Below are 18,885 nucleotides of genomic sequence, written 5' to 3' on the forward strand. Positions count from 1 at the left end.
GAGGAGGGAGTAAAGCCAAAGTAAAACCCCAGGGAGCACCGGGGTCGCTGTGGGTGGTTTTCCACCCCTGCAGGTGTTACCCTGTGGGTGTCTCTTCCCCTTCCTGCCCCCCCCAACCTCTTAGCGGGGGTCCGTGCCCCGCTGCCACCCTGCACCGCTTTCACACATGACGTGGCACCTCCTCTGCCACCTTGGAGCTCGGCGTGGAGCGCGGCAGCATCACTGCCGCGGAGGGATGCGGAGCAGGAGGGTGCTGCCAGCCCGCAGCGGGCAAGGGATGGGGGTGAGGGGCAGCCTGGGGCGGCTGCTGCTGCTGCTGCTGACTCTCCCTTTGGCCGAGCCGGGTGAGCACCGGGGTGGTGGGTCTGGGGTGGCCGGTGGGGTCTTGGCATCACTGGCCGGGGTGGGTGGCAGCCGGCTTGCAGGGATTGGGTTGCTGGATGTGCTGGGGGGACAGGGGGTGCTGGTTGGGGACCCTCGGCTTTTCCCTTTTGGTGGGGCAGCCAACTGGCGGCGGCACAACCAGGACAGGATCTCCTCTCCCCGGCAGCGTGGGGCCGACTCCGGCCATCAGTCATCGGGGGACGTGAGGCCAAACCCCACTCCAGGCCCTACATGGTGTCCATCCAGTTTGGGGGGGTTCACGCCTGCGGGGGAGCTCTGCTGCACAAGCGGTGGGTGCTGACAGCCGCCCACTGCTTCCCTCAGAGGTGAGTCTGGAGCGGCCGCATCCTGCCCAGCGCAGGGATGGGGGTTTTGGTGGGGCTCCACGTGGCCGGCACCGGGCTCCCACCGACGCCGGCTCCTGCTGTGGGGCAGGACAAGCGTCATCGGGACAGCGGTGGTGGGGCTGCACAGCCTGCAGAAGCGTGGGGCGGCCACGCAGACCTTCCCCATCCGGGCAGCGTGTCCCCACCCCGGCTACGACCGCCAGACGATGGAAAATGACCTTCTCCTGCTCCAGGTGGGGCTCGCGCCGGCCGCGGGGAAGGGTTTGCCATGGGGCTGGAGGAGCGTGACCATCGGTGGTGCCGGGAAGCGCTGCCAGAGGGGGGCTGAGCGGGTTCACGCCAAGCTGGTGCAGCCACAGCGAAGGGCTGGGTGACATTTCCTCTTCTCACCTCCGAGCACTTTCACATCTCGGTGACATCTTCCCGCTCCCACGGGCGCTGCACCCGCTCGGCGCTCCCCCTCGGCCGCCCACCCGCTGCAGTGGGGTGCTCTCCGCCAGCCCCTCTCCGGCCGTGGCGGGGGGTCCGACGCTGCCTGCCGCCCCGCCCGCAGCTGGAGGGGAAGGTGACGCTGAGCAGGACGCGGCGGCTCATCAGGCTGCTGGGGCTGGAGCCGACGGCCGGGACAGAGTGCAGCCTGGCGGGCTGGGGGGTCCACAGGCACGGCGGGCTCTCGCCCACGCTGCAGGAGCTGGAGGTCACGGTGCTGGACACGCGGATGTGCAACAACAGCCGCTTCTGGAACGGTGACATTGCCCCCACCATGATCTGCTTCCAGGGACGCCACAGGGGCTCGGCACCCTCCAAGGTGAGGAGCTGGCAGGGGGCAAAGGTCTTTGCAAGGGGACCAACCGGCTGCAAAGCTCTGTCCCCCCCCCGAGCTGCCGTTCCCGGGTGTGGGGGACTCTGAGGAGGATGCTCACCCCAAGCAGAGAGGCGAGATGCTCCCCCCGAGCTGTGTGTGTGTGTGTGTGTGTGTGGGTGGGTCCCTGGCCCCTGGTAGGGGTCCACTCCCCACTGTCACCTCCACCCAGGGTGACTCTGGGGGACCCTTGGTGTGCGGGAAACGGGCGGCGGTGGCCGGCGTGCTGTCCTTCACCAGCCCGGACGTCACCGACCCTTTCAAGCCGCCGGTCGCCACCTCGGCTGTGAAGCACAAGAACTGGATCCGGAAAACGCTGCAGAGGGGTTGCGGCTCCCCCCAGCCCGGGCGCACGGGACAGACAGACCACCCCGTCCTATTTACACAGGTTGGCTTTTAATTCTTAATACTGTCCAGAGTCCCGGTAAAATAACATCCTTAGTACATACATACAGCGATGGGGGGGAGCAGGGCACCGCGAAACCTGGCCGGATTGTCCGCAGAGGAGGGCTGAAGCCCACGGGCACGCATGGAGCAGAGACGGGCGAGAGCGGGGCTGGGCAGTGGGGCTTGAACCCGGGGCCGCAGCCGAGCGCGTGGGGCGATTCTGGCCCTCCTGGCACATCCTACAATCGGTTATGGCACTTGGGAGCGGGGACGCATTTCGCCCCCGCGGACTTTGCCCCCTTTTCTTCAGCCCCAGCACTGGGTCCCACTGTGCTGGCTGAAGCCTCCCATTTGCTGCCGGAGCCATGGTCTCCAGTGGGCACTGGGGTGTGCACATTCCCACACCCCCCCCAGTGCACATCCCCGGGGACCCCATCCATGTCCCCACAGCCCTGGTGTCTCCCTGGCCTCCGTGGGTACCTCTGTGGCCCCGCTGCGCATCCCCACAGCCCCGGTGCAACTCCCCAGAGCCCCTCGCTATGTCCCCACCCCCCCGGGTGTACCCCTGTGTCCCCTGCACATGTCCCCATTGTCCCATGCGTGTTCCTGCAGCCCCCGCCATGGCACTAGTATGTGGGAGGGGGGGCCCATAGGTCACCCCATCCAAAGCAGGCAGTGAGCCATAGGGTGGGAGGATGGGGAGACACCCAAGGGGTTGGGGAGCACCTGGGGGGGGTTGGGGAGCACCTGGATGGGGGGGGGTCCCACAGCAGCTCGTCCCACTCCCTGGGGCTGAGGCTTTTCTCGCACACCCCAATCTCGGCCAGCTGGCAGCAGGAGCAGGGGCATCCCCAGTACATTGGGGCTGGAAACCTCCGTGTTCGTGGGCGTAATCCAGTCCTCGATGGACTCGTGTCCGCGGCCCGCGGGGATGCCCCGGGATCCTGGCTGTGAGCTGGGATGGGGCTCTTCCACCCCAGGGGTGGGAGGCTGGGGGGGCTGTGGGTGGCGGTAAGGGGCCCCAGACCCTTTCCTAGGGGTTGGGCACCCCCGTGCCGGCTCAGCACCCCATCCCCTCCCAGGGCAGCTCCCCAGCCCGGTGATGTGACCCTGCGAGCAGCCCCCTTGGGACGAGCCTGTCGGGACCCCGACTGCCCACCAGCGAGCCCCTGCCCAGCTCCCCCCGTGCCTTTTCCACCCGATGCCACCTTGAACCAGTGCAAGCACCACAGCTGCAGGTTACCCATTAGCAATCAGCCGCGCAGCTTAATTAGGAGTCTCCAGCAGCACAAATGGGGGGTCCTGGCCCCTGTGTCCCCACGGCCACATGCTCTCCCCCCACGAAGCCTCTCCCTGCGTTGATCCAGCCGTGCGTTCCCTTCCCCCCCCATTAATAAATGAGCTGTGGTTGCCGGCAGAGCCAGGTGTTGGTGCCGAGACAAGCTGAAGCATGCGGCGAAGACCTGGCGTTGGGGCGCGGTGTGCCGACTCCCCGGCGTGCAGGATCAGGCCCTGGTTCAGCCTCTGCCCGAGGCAGGCGAGCAGGATGGGGGCACACGGGGACACGGCCTCCCCTTGGCTTGTCCCGGGATGTTCATCAGTGGGAAGAGACGGCCATGGAGACTCACCCCAGGCTGGGGCATCAGCCCTGGCCCCAGCGCCTGGTGGGTCTCCCCGGCTCTGCTCGGTCCTCGGCACTGAGAACCGTGACGCTCCAGTACGGCAAGACCCCAACCAGGGCAGGCAGCGGGCTGGGGTGACTTGCCGGTCCCCGGCGGTCCCGCATCACCGCCCCCCCCCTCCCCGGCACAGCCCTGGCCAGCTCCCGTGGGGCAGGGGAGTGTCGCGGGACCTTTGCCGGGGCTTCATCCGCGGCAGCTGCTCAAGCTTGGATTTTCTCCACCGCCTTGTCCGCCACCACTGTCACCGCCATGGGGCTGGGGACATAGTTGAAGGGGGTGACGCGGGCGGCTCTGCTCGGGGAGCCGTGCCGGCTGGCGGGGAAGGTCCCGGCGGCTGCCTCATGGCCAAAGGAGATGGGCAGGGCGGTCTTGGCGGGGGCCGGAGCTTCGCCATCGCAGGCGGCGCGGGGGTGTGGAGGTCCCTCGCGGGTCTCCAGCGTGGGAGAGGTGCTGGAGTTGGTCTTGGCGGCGGAGAAGTCCTCGGTCTGCACCACGGCGTCGCTGGTCTTCCTGGGGCTGGGGGTGCCGGGACGCTCCTCCTCGCCGGCACTTGCCAGCGGCAGGGCGGAGGAAGGCAGCGTGCTCTTGAGGATGTGGGGGATGTCTTCATCCCGAATCCTCCGCCAGGTGCCCTTCATTACCACCACCGGCGGCTTTGCCGGCTGCCCACCGGGGACTGCCTCGGTCTGCTGCCGCCGTGCCGAAGCCTCGGAGCGGGCAGAGAGGACGGAGGAAGGGCTGCCCGTCCTCCGCGCCACGCTGATGTTGGGTGAGGATGAGTACCTCTTGAAGGGCTCGGGCGCAGGGATGCTGGTCTTCACCGGCAGCCGGGACGGGCTCTCGGAGCTGGTCCTCCGTGGCGGCTTGACGCCGGCGGGGACTTTGCCACCGGGCTGGGCTCTGGGGACGAGGGGTCGTGGGCTGGGGGCCGCCGGCTTGGCCGCCTTGAGCTCCTCGCAGCGGGAGGAGCAGAGGAAGACGGCCGGGAGGGCGGCACGGCTGCGCTGCGGGGAGGCTCGGCGAGGCAGCGAGGCCGCCGGCTGTGGCGGGGAGAGCTCGGCGCGGTGCCGCAGCAGCAGGCTGGAGGATTCCTTGATGAAGGTGAGCTGGCGCAAGAAGCCAGAGCGGTCTGAGTCGCTCCCGCTGGAACGGGCGGACGACATCCGCACCAGGTTGAGCCGGCTGGCCCCCGGCCCCCCCGGCCCCCCGCTGCCCCGTGCCTTGCCGCCATCCGCCCGCTCCTCCAGCACCGGCATGGCCCCCCGGCCCGGCAGCACCTTCCTGCTGGGTTTCTGCATGAAGGGGATGCGGACGGGTGACTTCTGCGTCTTGGACTGCTTGGGCGCTGGGGACTTGGGGGCTGGGGCTCTGGCTGGGGGTCCCGGCAGGGAGGACGAGCCGCCCGCCTTGCCCGTGGCTGGGTTACCCTGCTTGGCGAGCTGGGAGGGCGACGGCAGCTTCTTGGGAGCGTGCTGGGAAGGGGTGGAGGTGCGGGAGGAGCCGGAGGAGGGGGGTCCCTTGCCGATGCGGGCGGGCGGCGTGGTGCTCCTCTTGGGCAGCGCCAGGTCCCCGGTTTCGGGGGGCTTGCCCAGCCGGTGCAGGCTCCGCGAGCGCTGCTGGCTCAGGGAGAGGTTCTTGGCCGGCGGCGCCTCGGGCTTCGCCGCGGGGCTTTTCTTCAGGGTGGCCCGCGGGCTGGGGCCATCCTTGGCCAGGTTGGGCATGTAGATGACGGTCCTGCCGCGGAAGACCACGGGCAGGTTGGGCACCGGTTTGGTGGGCGCCGGGCTCCGCTCCGCCCTGGCGCTTCCACGGCCAGCGGGACGGGCACCCGGCGCATCCTTCCTCTCTGGGCGGCTCTTGCTGTGCTCCCTCCTCGCCGCATCCCGGCCAGCCGCGCTGCTGGCTCGCTTCTTCTCCTGCCTGCCCAGGGAGAGCTGCAGGGTGGACCCAACCGAGAGCCCCGACACGAAGGAGAGGATGGAGTCGGACTCAGAGGAAGGCTCCCGCGAGAGGGAGGCAGCAGCCTGGTGCAGCCAGGTGACGATGGAGTTGGCACCCTCCTGGATGGCTTGCCACTCCACGCTGTCCAGGTCCGAGCCCCGGTCGGAGCCGGTGTCTTCGGCAGGGCAATGCCTCGCCTCCGCTTTCCGCTCCCTCCCGCCGGCACCTGGCAGCTTCTGCTTGCGCTCCGCCATCCTCCGGCGAGCCGAGGGCCGCCGGCGCTTGGGCATGGCCGAGCCGATGCACTTCTGCAGCAGGTCGTCCTCCGAGTTGAGGCTGGGGGACCTGGGGGAGCGCCCCTGTGCTTGCCCCGCCACCGTGGCCGACCGCGGCCGGGGGGCTTTGCCGCAGGGCTGGCTCCGCTCCTCGCCGTCGGAGAGGTTGGTGTCGCTCAGGGAGCTCATGGAGGAGCTGAGGGAGTAGCACGGCGGCGTCTCGTCGGCGATGAGGTTGTTCTGCGGCTTCGCCTTTGCCGGCCGGGGACCAGGCTCAGGTTCGTTCCGGGGGACGGAGCCACCCCAGCGCTCCCTCCTGGGCGCCCGGCTGGGCTGGGGTCTGCTGCCGGACGCCTCCCTGCCCGCCTCGGGCAGCTCGTCCGAGTCCTGCTCGTAGAAGCAGTAGACGGCTTCCTCCGTCGGGGTGGTGTGGCACAGCGACTGGAAGGCCACCCCGTCCTCCCGGGCAGCATCCTTCCTCGCGGGGGGACCACCGGTCCTCCCTACCTCCAGCTCCAGGCTGGGTCCACTCTTTGCGGGGGGCTGACCCCGCTTCCCCTCCCCGCCTTGGCCACGGCTCAGCCCCGCTTTCCCCTTGCAGGCTGAGCTGAGCCGGGCAGGCGCCGAGCTGCCGGAGGCGGCTCTCCTGGCCGGGATGGTGCCGGCGCTGGCCACCTCGCGGTGCCCCTCGGGTAGAACCCCCGCCGGGCACCCCATCCCCGGGCCGTGAGGGTGCTCAGCCTCCTCGGCAGCCGGGTAGCGCAGGGTCTCATCGCTCAGCGAGGCGGCGCTGGAGAAGTTGACGGGGGTCCCGTCGGCCGAGTCGGTGAAGGAGTCGTCGTCCTTGAAGAGGTCACGGGCGGTGGCACGCAGGTGCTTGGGGACACCGGGGTGTGCGTGGGCTGGCACCAGCATGTAGACAGGGACGTGCACTGGTTTCTTTGTCTGGGGGTGCAGGACCTGACCGGAGAGCAGGGAGGTCTTCACCTTGCGGAATCGGGAGGGCATGGCGGAGCTGATGCACTCCTTCAGGATCTCAATGTCATCGTCGGAGGGGGGCTCGGGGCGGTCGGCCCGCCGCCGGCCCTCCAGGTACCGCTCCTCCCGCCGCTCCTCCCGCTTCTCGTGAGCCACGAAATTCAGGCTGTTCTTCTCTGGGAAGGTGGGCATCAGCTTGAGCTCCACGTCCTTCTGGACATAGTGCTCGTGGAGGGGCAGGGCGCTCAGGCTGGAGGCGCAGGAGAAGTTCTCGTTGGGCTTCTCCACCGTGAAGTAGACCATGGAGTCCAGGTCCTGGGGCAGCTGGAAGCGCTCCTTGAAGTCGGTGATCTCCATGAACTTCTTGACGTTGTTTTCCCATTGGATGTTGAACTGGCTGGTCTCCTTCTCCGGCTGGCAGCCCAGCTCGAAGAGGGGTGTCTTGCTGCGGCTGGGTGGCATAGTCTGCCCAGGGCTGTCGGGCAGCTCGCTGGGACTGATGGTGCCGCTGATCATCTCACTGCAAGGGTCGCTCTGGATGGAGCTGGCGATGGAGGGGCTCTCGAAGCTGCCCAGGGAGCTGACGGAGCTGCAGCGGCTCATCACCAGTGGCGTCTCCTGGATGTAGTTCTCCGAGGAGCTCGAGGGCGTGAGGTCCTCCTGGCGTGATGGCGACGACTCCCGCAGGAAGACCTTGTCGCGCTTTGGGAAGGGGATGGTGATGGGCTGGGAGATCCCCACCAGCGTGGCCGGACCTGGATCTGCTGCCTTCTCCTTCTCCTGCCTCCCATCCTCACCTTCCCCATCCCCTTCCTCCATCTCCAGGATCTCCAGGGAGGAGTCACTGTCCAGGTCGTTCTCACTGTGGCTCTGCCCGTCCAGCACGTTGTCTGCTGAGGAGAGGGAGGAGAGGGAGCTGCACCGGGAGAAGCAGATTGGGGTATCCTCCACCGAGTACTTCTGCACCGACTCCTGCTCTGCCGTGGCCGGTGGGTGGGCGGGCAGCTTCTCCGGGATCTTGCTCAAGGTCTCGGCCGTCTGCAGCAGCGTGGGGGGGAGCCAGGCTTGCTTTCTGCCCAGGAGGGAGGGGTGGTGGCCGGCGCCGGTGGCCGCGTTGCTCTTGGCCAGGGTCTCAAGCAGGGGGACGTGCTGGTAGGACGGGGAGAGTTTGATGGTGCGGACCTGGGGGTCGGGGGAGAGCTTGCTGCCCGCCTCCTTCTTCCACTCGGGCTCCTTCTCCAGCACTTTGGGGCTGGGGAAAGTCACCGTCTTCTTGGCCCGTTCAGGCAGGTCTCGCTGCTCCGGCTTGTCCGGTTCGGCTGGGTCCTTGCCCTTGAGCATGGGGGGTTCGACCCGCTCCAGCTTGCTGCCCAGGATGCTCTTGAGGTCGAGCCGGCTCGGCCGCTTCTGGTACCGCTGCAGCTCATCCCGGTAGTCGAGGAAGGCGGCTCTGGTGCAGGGCTTCATGTGCTCCTTGGTGCAGTAACCGTCGCTGGTGCTGCCGCTGTTGAGGCTGTCGTTGGACAGGCTGGTGTAGGCGGTCTTCAGCCGCAGCAGCGTGTGCGCCCGGCTCAGGCTCTCCCGCTTGGCAAAGCCACCGGCATCCGAGAGGCGGCACGGCGAGCAGGACTGGGCGCGCGCCTCGTGCACCTCCTCGGGGCCATACTGCCAGTCCAGGCAGTGGTCCTCCGAGCTGAGGCTGAAGCTGTCATCTGAGGATGTGTGCATGGTAGAGATGTCCTCCACCAACTTGTCAATCTTGGCCACCGTGCTAGAGATCTTGTTGGCCAGCTTCTCGGCAGCCAGCGAGACGTCATCTTCCGGCAGCGGCAGCTTCTTGGGCTCGGCCGGTTTGCCGCTGCCGTCCTTCTCCGGCTCCGGGCATCGTCTCTGTGCCAGCACCCGGGGCAGCGCCTGTCCCTGCAGGAAGGAGGAGTTGAGGAACATGGACAGGACAGAGGCGCTGGCCGTCTCCACACCGGTGGAGACGTTGGGCACCTCGTCATCATCGAAGCAGCCGGAGTCGGAGGCATAGTCCTTCACCAGGCTCTCCATGTGCCGCGTCGGCTTCTTTACGCTCTGGCTTTTCAGGCTCTGCTTCTCCATGGTGTCGAAGGTCTCGGCCAGGTGCTTGGCATCCAGCTCGGCCTCCAGCGCCTTCTGCTTGCGCATGTAGAGCGAGGGCATGCAGGAGCCCGGCGAGACGACGGCGGTGTCCTTGTACTTGGGGGGCCGGTTGGTGAGGAGGTTGCGGAGAGCAGCCGCGCTGCCCATGGCGATCATCTTGTGCTTGGAGTGGATGAGGTTGCGCAGCATGCTGACCGCCCCCAGGTCCCAGAGCAGCTCCTGGTCGCGGGGGCTGCGGGCAGACAAGTTCCAGAGGGTGCCGCAGGCGTTGCTGACGATGGTGAGGCTGTGTGAGCGCAGGTGCTGCAGCAGCGTCTGCAGGCAGTTGTGGTCGCGGAGCACCTGCCTGCGGGGACAGGAGGGACCCTCGGCCATCAGGACGGTCCCTGACCCCCCCTCCCCGCCGCCTTCCCCACCCCACGGTGGCCGTCACCTGTAGTCCTCCCGCGTGGCGACGAGGCTGGAGACGTTCCTGAGGATGCCGCCACCGCTCTCAATGATGGCCAACGAGTTGCTCTGGCACTTGTAGGTGAGGGTGCTCACCAGGAACCCCAGGGCTCCCTCCACCCCGCAGATGGCGGCTTTGTTCTCCGTGCTGTGCGCCGACAGGTTCCACAGCGCGCTCAGGACGCTCTTCAGCGTAGACTCCTGTCCCGGGGGAGGACGCACAGCCCCATCAGCCCCCGTCCGGTCACCCCGGTGCCCGCTCCCGCCCGCCCCGGCACTCACCTTGCCAGCGTGCAGCGCGCACCGCGTCAGCCCAGTCACGCTGCCCACCTCCCGCAGCACCTTCTTGCTGTTGATGTCGGCCCGCCAGGAGAGGTTCCTCAGGATGCTGGAGACCACCTGGGAGGGCAAAGCGGGGTGGGTGGGCACAGGGGCCGTCCCCCTCCCCGGGAGAGCCCCCCCCCCGCCCCGTGCCGCCGGCACCCACCTGGTGCAGCTCCTCGCTGTCAGAGCCCAGCTGAGCCACAATGGCTTCCATACAGCCGCGGCGGGAGCACAGCGTTGCCTGCGGGGAGGATGAGGGTGATGAGGGTGATGCCGTAGACCCCTCCAGCCCCGCTCCCCGCCCTTCAGCCCCCCCCCCCCCCGACCTTGTTGACCACATCGCCAAAGGTGAGGTTGGTGAGGGCCATCCCCGCGTAGCGCCGCAGAGCCAGGTTGAGGGGGTCGCTCGTCATCTTGTGCATCTCATAGTCTACCTGCAACAGCTCGGCCACCGCCTGCAGCCCACCTGCGGGATGGGAGAGGGGATGACTCGGGCAAGGGATCCCCCCCACGGCACCCCCCCTCCCCAGCGCTGCTGCTATTGCACCGGTGGGGAGGGTGGGGAGGGATGGCTGCGGTGCACCAGGGATGGAGCCCCCACCCTGGGCTCACCCAGCTCGTTCATGGCCCGCCGGTACTCCTCGTCGAAGGAGAGCTTCATGATAGCGCAGGTGGCCTGGCAGATCTGGGGCTCGATGGGCACCGGTGCTGCGGGGAGAAGGGGGGGGCGGAGGTCAGCCCCGGGGTCTGGCACCGACAACCCCCCCCCCTCCCCCCATAGCCTGCCACCTCTGGCACACAGGGATGCTCACAGCCATGTGCACTGCCATGCATGTGTGTACACACACGCATGCACACGTCAGCAGCCCCACTTGCCCCCCCCCGTACCCGTGCTGCCATCGGGGCCTCTGCCCCCGTCCCTGCTCTGCATCTGCAGCCAGTCCCAGCAGGTCTCCGAGTAGGAGCGGATCTGCTCCAGCACGTGCAGCACCCGCATCTCCTTTTTGGCCTGACCCTCGTCGGGCTGGGAGAAGACGATGTTGTGGAGGGCGGCGTTGGCACGCATGCGGGCATCCTTGGCACTGGCGGGGCTCTCGGGGGGCCCCGGTTCGCCGTCTGAGTCGTGCAGGATTTGGATGAGCAAGGGCAGGCAGCCCGACTTGCGCATGGCCAGGCAGCTCTCCTGCGAGCTGGACATGGCCAGCAGCGTGCGGGACATGTCGTCCTTGTCCCGCGTGGCCAGCATGGACAGGAGCCAGAAGACCACCTCCACCTGCGGGAGGGGGACTCGGGGTTACGCACGGCCACCCCCCCCCCCCATCCTGCGCAGCCCACCCCGGCCGTGCTCCAGTGCGGCTGCCCCTCACCTTGCTGCTGCCCAGGCTGTTGCCCCCCTCCTCGGGGTGGGTCGGGGGGTCCAGGCTGCCGTCCCCCTCCATGCCCGGCACCTTCCCGCAGAGCTGCAGAGACGGGGAGCAGGTGGGGGTGGGTTGCAACGCGCCGCTCTCGCTCCCCCTGCCCGCCTGCTCCCCGCTTTTCAGGAGCCCACTGGTGCCATTAAATCTGGCAGCGTTTCCCAGTCTTTGCAATTGTTGCTTTCGTCAATGCCAGGGTTGTATTTTAAGCCGGAATCGGGGCTGATCGGGGAAGGGGGGGCGGGGGGGGAGCCGCCACAGCAGCAGGCTCAGGAAGGGAAGAGCGTGGGCGAGGCGAGCGGAGCGGGCAGCGTGGAGTGTGCCGGGGCCGAACCCACGGAACTTGCTTGCGTGGGTTGGCGATGGAGGGGCCGCACGAGATGTGGGGCTGGCTGGGGCGATGGCGGGGCTGGGGGGTGATGGAGGGGCCGGAGATGATGGAGGAGATGTGGGCGATGGAGGGGCCGTGGGCGATGGGGGGGCCGTGGGCGACGGAGGGGCCGTGGCGATGGCGGGGTGGCCGGCAGATGCTGCGGGAGCCACGGCGCCCGCCCGCCATGGCCTACTTCTCGTCTCCATGGCAACTGCCCATTTCACGGTGCCCGAGCCACACAAAGCCCCGGCTGTGCCGCGCTGGCGGGTGACTGGGACACGGTGGGGACAATGGCGGGGGCCTGGCGCCTGGCCCCCCCCTCCTCCAGCCTCCCCAGGCTCCATCGACCCCAGCCCCATCCCCACTACCTGCGGCTCTGGCTGCTGCACCTTGTCCTGCGCCTCCATCAGCTCTTTGTCGATCTGCTCCAGCCGGGATGCCCGGATCTGGGGGGGGGTGAGGGGGACAGAGCGGGTGTCAGTGAGGGCTGGGACCCCCCCACCTGCCCCGGGACCCCCAGCACCCTCAGGGCCAGGCGTGATGGTGCACGGGGCTGGGTGCGACAGTGAGCAGAGGTGATGCAAACATGCAAGGAGCTGGGTGCAAGTTGCTGGGTGCAAGGAGCTGGGTGCAAGGAGCTGGGTGCAAGGGTGCAAGGAGCTGCGTGCAAGAGTGCAAGGAGCTGGGCATGAGAGTGCACAGACCTGCATGCAAGGTTGCACGGTGCTGGGTGTGAGGTTGCACGGTACTGGGTGCATGGGGCTGGGCGTGAGGATGCGTGGCACTGGGTGCAAGGGGGGCACACAGGGTTGAGTCTGGGAGGAGGCAGCCGGACCCCCCAGGCGCAGGATGGGAGGTGTGAAGAGGGGAAGGGACGGCTCCCACCCCCCCTGACCTGTGCTCGCTGCACCATCTCGTCGGCCGTCCCGAAGCGCTCCTCCATCAGCGAGCGAATGTGCTGGGCTTCGAACTCCAGCTGCTGCCGGATGAGATCCATCTGCATGGAGAACTGGGGGGGAGCAGAATGGGGGGGGGTAGTGTGAGGGGGGCAGGGTCCTGCCCGCACCCTGGATCTCGGGGGGGTTCCAGGATGCCCCCCACTCACCGTCTCCACGTGGGGCAGCTCATCCAGGCGTGTGGCCAGGCTCTGCAGCTGGGCATAGTACCACACCTTCTCCTTCTCCTCCTTCTCGATCTCGCCCAGCAGAAAGCACCTGAGGAGGGGGGGGAGACCCATCAGTGCTGTCCCTGGCCCCCCCGGCCCCGTGCATCCCCCCCGACCCCCGGCCATCACCTCTCCCGGTCGAGCTCCTCCAGCAGCCGGAGGGTGGCTCTGCCCAGGTCCCCGGCACCGTCCCGGTGAGGTGCGGGTGGTGGTGGGCTGTCCTCGGCACTGCGCCCAGCTCCAGCCGCCTCCGGGGCGAACTTGAGGTTGTAGAGGCTGGTGATGTCCATCTGCAGGGCTGGGGACGGGGACAGTGGCATGAGGGTGGGCTTGGCGGGGGGACCCCCTCCCCACTTTGCCCGGGCGCCCACCTTTCAGCTGGTCCAGGACCTCCGTCTGCCCCGAGGACACCATGACCCGCGCCTCCTGCTCCAGCTTGCCCTGGAGGTGCTTCAGGACCTCCTAAAACAGAGATGGAGCCATCGGGGCAGGGGGAAACGCGGAGAGGAACCCCCCGTGTGCCCTTCCCCGCAGCCCCAGGATGGGATCTGTGTCTCCCCCCGCCGCCGGGCTTGTCCTCACCTTCATGTCCGAGGTCTCATTCTCCAGCTTGGAGAGGTGGTTGGAGTTGTCCTCCAGCTCCCGCCGGAGGTGGCTGTTCTCCTTCTTCAGCGCCTCCACCTGCCGCACCAGCTGGTCGTACGAGGCGATGGAGCCGGACATCTTCACCTCCTCCAGCGCCTGCGGTGTGTGTGTGGGGGGGAGGTGGGCACACCCCAAGGTTCTACCTTCAGCCTGCCCCACAGCACCCTCGCTGCACCCCCCCAGCACCCCCCACCTGCCCAGGACCGCAGCACAGCCCAGGGGACCCTCACCACCACCCACGGTCCCCCCCAGGGAGGGGGCAGGCTGCCCTGGCAAGACCTGGTGCCCCCCAAAGCCTTCCAGAAGGGACATCCTCAGCACGGAGCGGGCATCCGTCCCCGTCCCCCCACAGGCAGGCAGCCCCGGGCCCCCCCAACCCCCTGCCAGCCCTTGCCTGATTTCCATCTTCTGCAGCAGCTCAGCCCTCCGCTCCCTTCCCCCTTTGTCTCGCTTTTGTCTTCTCCTTCTCTGAACCATCTCCTGCTTCCCTCCCTCCCGCAGCAGGACCAACCCCAGCCCCCCCCCCAGCAGCACCCCCGGCCCCTTTCTGCCCCCTCCAGCCCCCCCCCAAACCCCCTGTCCCCCCCCCAGCTGGCCTCGGCCCCCCCAAACCTCCTCCTTGCCGCAACGCCCGCGGCCGCCCCTCGCACCTGCCGGGGGGACGCACACGGCACCGGCACATGCGGACATGGGGGGGGGGACGGGGACGGGGACCCCTCGTCACCACCCCAGCGGGTCAGGCTGGCGGCCGAGAGCGCAACGGCCCCGCGCCGCCTTCGTCAGCGCCACGTGTGTTCACGAGTGTGCGTGCAATGGGTGTGCACGGATGGGGGGGGTTGCACAGCAGAGGCGGGGGGGGCCTTCTCCCCCCACCCCACTGCACCCTCCCCCCCCGGCTCATCCCTCCCCACATCCCCTGCAGGGCTGGGGCAGGATCGGGCCCGTCCCCCCGCCGCAGCGGGGTCAGGGACGGTGGCTGCCCGGGGCAGCAGCAGAGATCGATCCCCCAGCACCATCCATGTCCCTGCCCACCCAAAGCTGTCCTGCGGCAGCTCCCGAAAGCTCTGGGGTCTCTCTGCCTCCGCCAGCCCTTTGCGGGGAGGGTCTAGCCCCCCCCTTTCCAGCACAAAGGCCCCACCAGACAGCGGTGGGACCCAGCACCCTCCCCAAGGCCCCACCGATGTCCTTCCCACCCCAGGATCCATCCCGGCCCCCATCCTAAACTTCTCCCTCATCCCTGCACCCCACAGCGGCTGGGGGACTCCCCCCCATCCTGCCCCGACCTGGGTCCCACTGTGGGCTGTGCCTCCCCCTCCCCACCACCCAGCTCTGCCCACGCCGCGCCGCGGCCAGCCACACTTCTGGAGGGAGACAAAGACACCATGGTGCAAATCCCCCCCACCACCACTGCCCAGGCAGCAAATAACCCCCCAGGAGAGAAATAACCCCTGGGAGGGCTGGACGGGGGGGGTGAGGGTGGGGGAGCAAGGGGTGGGAGGCAGCAGAAGGATGGGGGGGATGAGGGATGCAGGATCAGGACACAGGCTGCAGATCTGGGATGCAGGATGGACAATGAGGGATGCAGGAGGGAGGATACGGGATGCGGTAGGATGGGTGAGGGATGTGGGATGCAGGATGCAGGCTGAGGGATGTGGGATGAGCACGGCCTCCCGTTGCTACGGCGACAGCGGATGGAGCAGCGCAGGAGGGTCCCTGGTCCTTCCCAAGCACCCACCAGACACAGGGCCGGGGGGGGGGGGGTTCAGCACTGTGGGATACAGCGGGGTGAGGATGTAAGCCGGGGGCTCCTGCGCCTGCGGGGGAACACGTCCCCACCCCGCCCCCCAGCCCCCAAACCTCTCGGCGCTGACCGAACTGCTCAGAGTCAGGAGTGTCCCACCCCGCTCAGCTGGCGGTGGGTGCTGCTTGAGCCCCCTCCCACAGGGCTGCCCACGGGGTGTCCCCACCCTGCGCGATGCCGGGGTGCTCTGGCCGCCCGCCCCACGGTGCTGTGTCATGCTGCAGCAGGTCAGGACTGGCGGGGACATTTGGCTGCTGGACACCCCAGGCAGTACATGGCAGCAGACTCATTGGATGAGGCAGAGGGAAACTGAGGCACGAAGCCATCCCCCCCCCCCCCCAGGACCCCCATCCCCACAGCTCTGTGGTGACAGCTTTGATTTGCAGGGGGTGGGATGCTGCTGGGGCAGGGAGCAGCTGGAAGAGCCTGGGGGCTGCTGCAGCCCCTCAGCAGGGCGGTGGCCAGTCTGTGCCCCCCCCCCCCCCAGCTCCAGGGGGGGCTGTCAGTGCAGTTGCAGGGCTGGGACACCCCACAGCACCAGCTCGCCCACCAGCCTCAGCCCAGCTCCTGCCCTTCTCCTGCCCTGGCCAGGGGAGCCTGGGGAGGGGCAGGGGGTTGATGGAGGGGGAGTGTCTGAGCTCTGGACCCCCCCCGGGTCCCCTGGCAGGGACGGCCGAGCGCAGCAGCCGCAGCAGCGCTGGGCATCTGCAGCCTGTGGGGAGGGGCTGGCGCGGCTGCACCTGCATTTGCGAAGCGTCTAGACACAACGGGGAAGGGGGGGCCAGGGCTGCGGGAAGCGGGGGGCCAGGGCTGCAGCTACGTTCTCGCAGCCCACGCTCTGGCACCGTGACGGTCACTGTCCCACGGGACCCAGTGGTCCCCCCGCTACGGGCTGTTGGGGGCTCTGCGGTGCGTGGCCGGGTGTCAGGCAGGGCCGTGGGCTGCCGTGGGCACACCCTGGGGGGATGCGATGGCTCGGGGTCCTGGGGACCCGACTCTTCCGACACCCAAGAGCTGCCCCTCTCTGCTCAGGGCACCCCAGCACTGGCCAAGGCCACTGGTGGGGCCTGGATCCACCCGGCAAGGTGCTGGCGGGGCAGATGCTGCAGCAGATCAGCGGGTGGAGAAGCAGCATCTGCGCTGCCCACCGCACCGCGCTGCCCACCGCACGCACTGCCGCTCCCCGCTGCGCTGCCCTGTCCTCCCCTGCACGGCCCAAACCGCCGCATCAGCCTTTTGCACCGCATTGCCCACCGCACCGTACCGGCTCGGCCTGGGCAGAGCAGGGCAGGGCTGGGGGGACCCCTGCGCCCCATGCACCCCATGCCTCCCCCCCTGCACCCCTCGGCTCCTTCCAGCCCGGTGGCTGCACTGGGGATGGGGACAGGGATGGGGACAGGGACGGCGGTGGTCCCCAGCACTGCAGCATCAGCCGAGCGCAGCCGCCTCCGACAGAAGCCACATCTGAGCCCCCGACCGGCTGCGGCCCCCGGAGCCCCCGGGGACGTTAAACAAACAGCGTGTTGTCGCCAGCTCCTGCTGATCGACCCGGCCCCGGGGACCCCCGACCACAGCAAACCCCCCCCAGGGAGCACCAGGCTGGCCCCAGGCACACAGCCCCCCTGCACGGCTGCTGGGCGGCACGGGCATGTGTGGGGCACACGCAGGGACATACATGGGGGAACATGTATGGACATACATGGGGGAACATGCAGGGACATACATGGGGGCACACGCAAGGACGCTGGCACAGGGGACCTGCTCCCTCCCCACACTCAGCATCCGACCCCCCTGCAGCACCCATGTCCCTCCCACGCCCCCGCACAGCGGCTGCTCCCACGCACACGCACATGTGCACACACATGCACACGCGCACGTATGCTGCGTGCACACGCACGTCACGGCCCTTAGACAAATGTAGGGCCCTGGCAGGGCGAGTGCTGGGGTCCCCTGTGCCCCCAGCAGAGACACCACCATGCAGGGACCCCCCCCAGGGCCAGCCCCCCACCCAAACCCGCGGGCAGGGCAGCCGTGGGGATGGGCACTGGGGCCGGAGGGCGGGGGACAGCACCCACCCAGCACCCCACATCCAGGGGTGGCTGGGGACACCCTTGCCTGGGGACACAGCACTGGGACCCATGGGATCCCCCACCCCTGGGTGGGGTTGAGGTGCTGGTTTAGAGGCCGAGATTTTTGAGGGGCAGGTTGGGGGGCGGGGGGGGGAAGCTGGGATGTGGATTTGAGGGTGTGGGATGTGGATTTGAGGGTGTGGGTCTGGGGGTCCGGGGCTCAGCCCCAGCCACCCGGAGCAGCCCCACCGGGGTGGTTTGGGTGAGAGGCATCGGGAGGGGCTCCACGGGGAGCTGTGTGGGGGGGAGAGATGTGCCACCCCAGCAGGGACCCCCCAGCCGCGGGCCCCACTGCCCCCCATCCCCCTGCCCGCAGGGTGGGAATGGGGATGGAATGGGGATGGAATGGGGATGGGAATGGGATAGGGATGGGATGGGGATGGGATTGGGATGGGATGGGGGCGGTCGGTGCTGCCCCCCCCCGCCCGGGGGCTCCCAGCAGAGCCCCGGCATTGTCCAGCCTTTGTCCCCGTGGCCGGGGATGCGGGGGCTAAATGCCGCCCAACCCCCCCCCCCCAGACCTCCCGATCCCCCCCCAGGGCTGGGGCCGTGTCCCCCCCCATGCCGGCACATTCAGCGCAGCCAGGGCCGGGGGCACCCTCTGCCGCGGGGGGGGGGGGAGCAGATCGGGGCCCCCCCGGCCTCATCCAGCCCCTCCGCAACCCGGCACCGCACCCCGATCCCCCCCCCAGCCCTCCCCCGGTCCCCGTCCCCCTCCCCATCCCCGGTGGCTGCAGCGGCCGGAGCCGCCGGGACCCCCCCGGGGGGTGCCCGTGGGAGGGGGCCCGGGGGGTGCCCGGGGTGGGATGGGGGGGGCAGGTGCGGCCGTACCTCATCCCCGGCGGCGGCGGCGTTGCGGAGCTGGGCGAGGAGCCGGCGCGGCCCCGAGCAGCCGCATCCCGCCCCCGCCCCCCCCCGCCGCTCCCGGTCGGGATTTTCCAGCGGCGCCGCGGCCGGGAGAGGGCGGCGGCCGAGGGGGGGGTCCCCGCGCCTTCCCCCCCCCGCCCCGGGCTCAGTCGGGGCAGGGGGAGAAGGGACCCCCGCGCTGATGGGGGAGATCTCCACGACCACCCCCCCCCCCCAAAAAAAAACCTACGTTGGGGGTTGCAGGATCTGCCCCGTTGCTCCTGTCCTGGGGCCAAATCTGACCCCCCCCCCCCGCCCCCAAGCCGGCCGGGGCTGTCACCATGTGCGGGGGGGTCAGCCCTGGGGGTGGTCGCACTCTGCCTGGTGCGGGACTGAGCCTGGCATCACCCCGGGAGGAGCGGGACCCCTGGCCGATCAGCCCTCCCCCCCCAGCCAGGAGCATCGAGCAGGGCCCGGCTGGACACGTGGGGTCGCATCCAGCCCCAGGCCTGATCCTGCTGCTCTGCCTGTGACCTGTGCCGTGCACCACGACTGCACCACGCATGCCAAGGCCACCGTCACCCACCGCCTGGCTGGGGTGGCCTGGCTCTCCCCCAGGGGTGTGGGGACAGGGCTGGGGGTTGAGGGTGCACCCCCAGCCTCAACCAGACCGAGTGACCCCAGCCCTGTCCCCCCATGCCAGTGGGAGCCACACGAGGACCCTCAAGGTCACATTTCTTGAACAAAAGGGACCCTG

General features: G+C 69.0%; 2 protein-coding genes across 3 annotated transcripts; one reads left to right on the forward strand and one right to left on the reverse strand.

Annotated features, from left to right (window-relative positions):
- The first annotated feature begins 35 nt into the window (after window positions 1–35).
- Window positions 36–2,084, forward strand: LOC138686601 (granzyme M-like). The gene is given in 5 exon segments (XM_069790565.1): window positions 36–479; window positions 482–710; window positions 820–964; window positions 1,285–1,539; window positions 1,766–2,084. Coding segments are annotated over 5 exon segments (1,170 nt in total). The 5' UTR covers window positions 36–166; the 3' UTR covers window positions 1,994–2,084.
- APC2 (APC regulator of WNT signaling pathway 2) lies at window positions 1,968–18,228 on the reverse strand. 2 transcript variants are annotated; one of them, XM_069790564.1, is made up of 15 exons: window positions 18,114–18,228; window positions 13,290–13,448; window positions 13,079–13,169; window positions 12,837–13,005; window positions 12,648–12,756; window positions 12,438–12,551; window positions 11,911–11,988; window positions 11,122–11,214; window positions 10,643–11,027; window positions 10,367–10,462; window positions 10,081–10,220; window positions 9,918–9,995; window positions 9,713–9,829; window positions 9,417–9,631; window positions 1,968–9,329 (listed from the first exon to the last, which is right to left on the reverse strand). In XM_069790564.1, exons 2-15 carry the CDS (start codon window positions 13,428–13,430, stop codon window positions 3,863–3,865), a joined length of 7,293 nt encoding a protein of 2,430 aa, XP_069646665.1. In that variant the 5' UTR covers window positions 13,431–13,448; window positions 18,114–18,228; the 3' UTR covers window positions 1,968–3,862. The 2 variants fall into 2 exon arrangements, with proteins under 2 accessions (XP_069646665.1, XP_069646664.1); XM_069790563.1 differs by lacking the exon at window positions 18,114–18,228 and adding an exon at window positions 14,003–14,754.
- Between the last annotated feature and the right edge of the window lie 657 nt (window positions 18,229–18,885).

Source organism: Haliaeetus albicilla, chromosome 8, assembly GCF_947461875.1.
Source record: "Haliaeetus albicilla chromosome 8, bHalAlb1.1, whole genome shotgun sequence".
Taxonomy (NCBI): domain Eukaryota; kingdom Metazoa; phylum Chordata; class Aves; order Accipitriformes; family Accipitridae; genus Haliaeetus; species Haliaeetus albicilla.

Bases quoted from the DNA above. Each gene is read 5' to 3' on its own strand.
- APC2 (XM_069790564.1), bottom strand. From the start codon at position 13,430: ATGTCCGGCTCCATCGCCTCGTACGACCAGCTGGTGCGGCAGGTGGAG. The intron at 11,028-11,121 runs GTGAGGGGCAGC...CCCCTCCCGCAG, and splicing joins ACAGCCTGGGCAGCAGCAAG to GTGGAGGTGGTCTTCTGGCT. The intron at 9,830-9,917 runs GTGGGTGCCGGC...TTGCCCTCCCAG, and splicing joins ACAGCGAGGAGCTGCACCAG to GTGGTCTCCAGCATCCTGAG.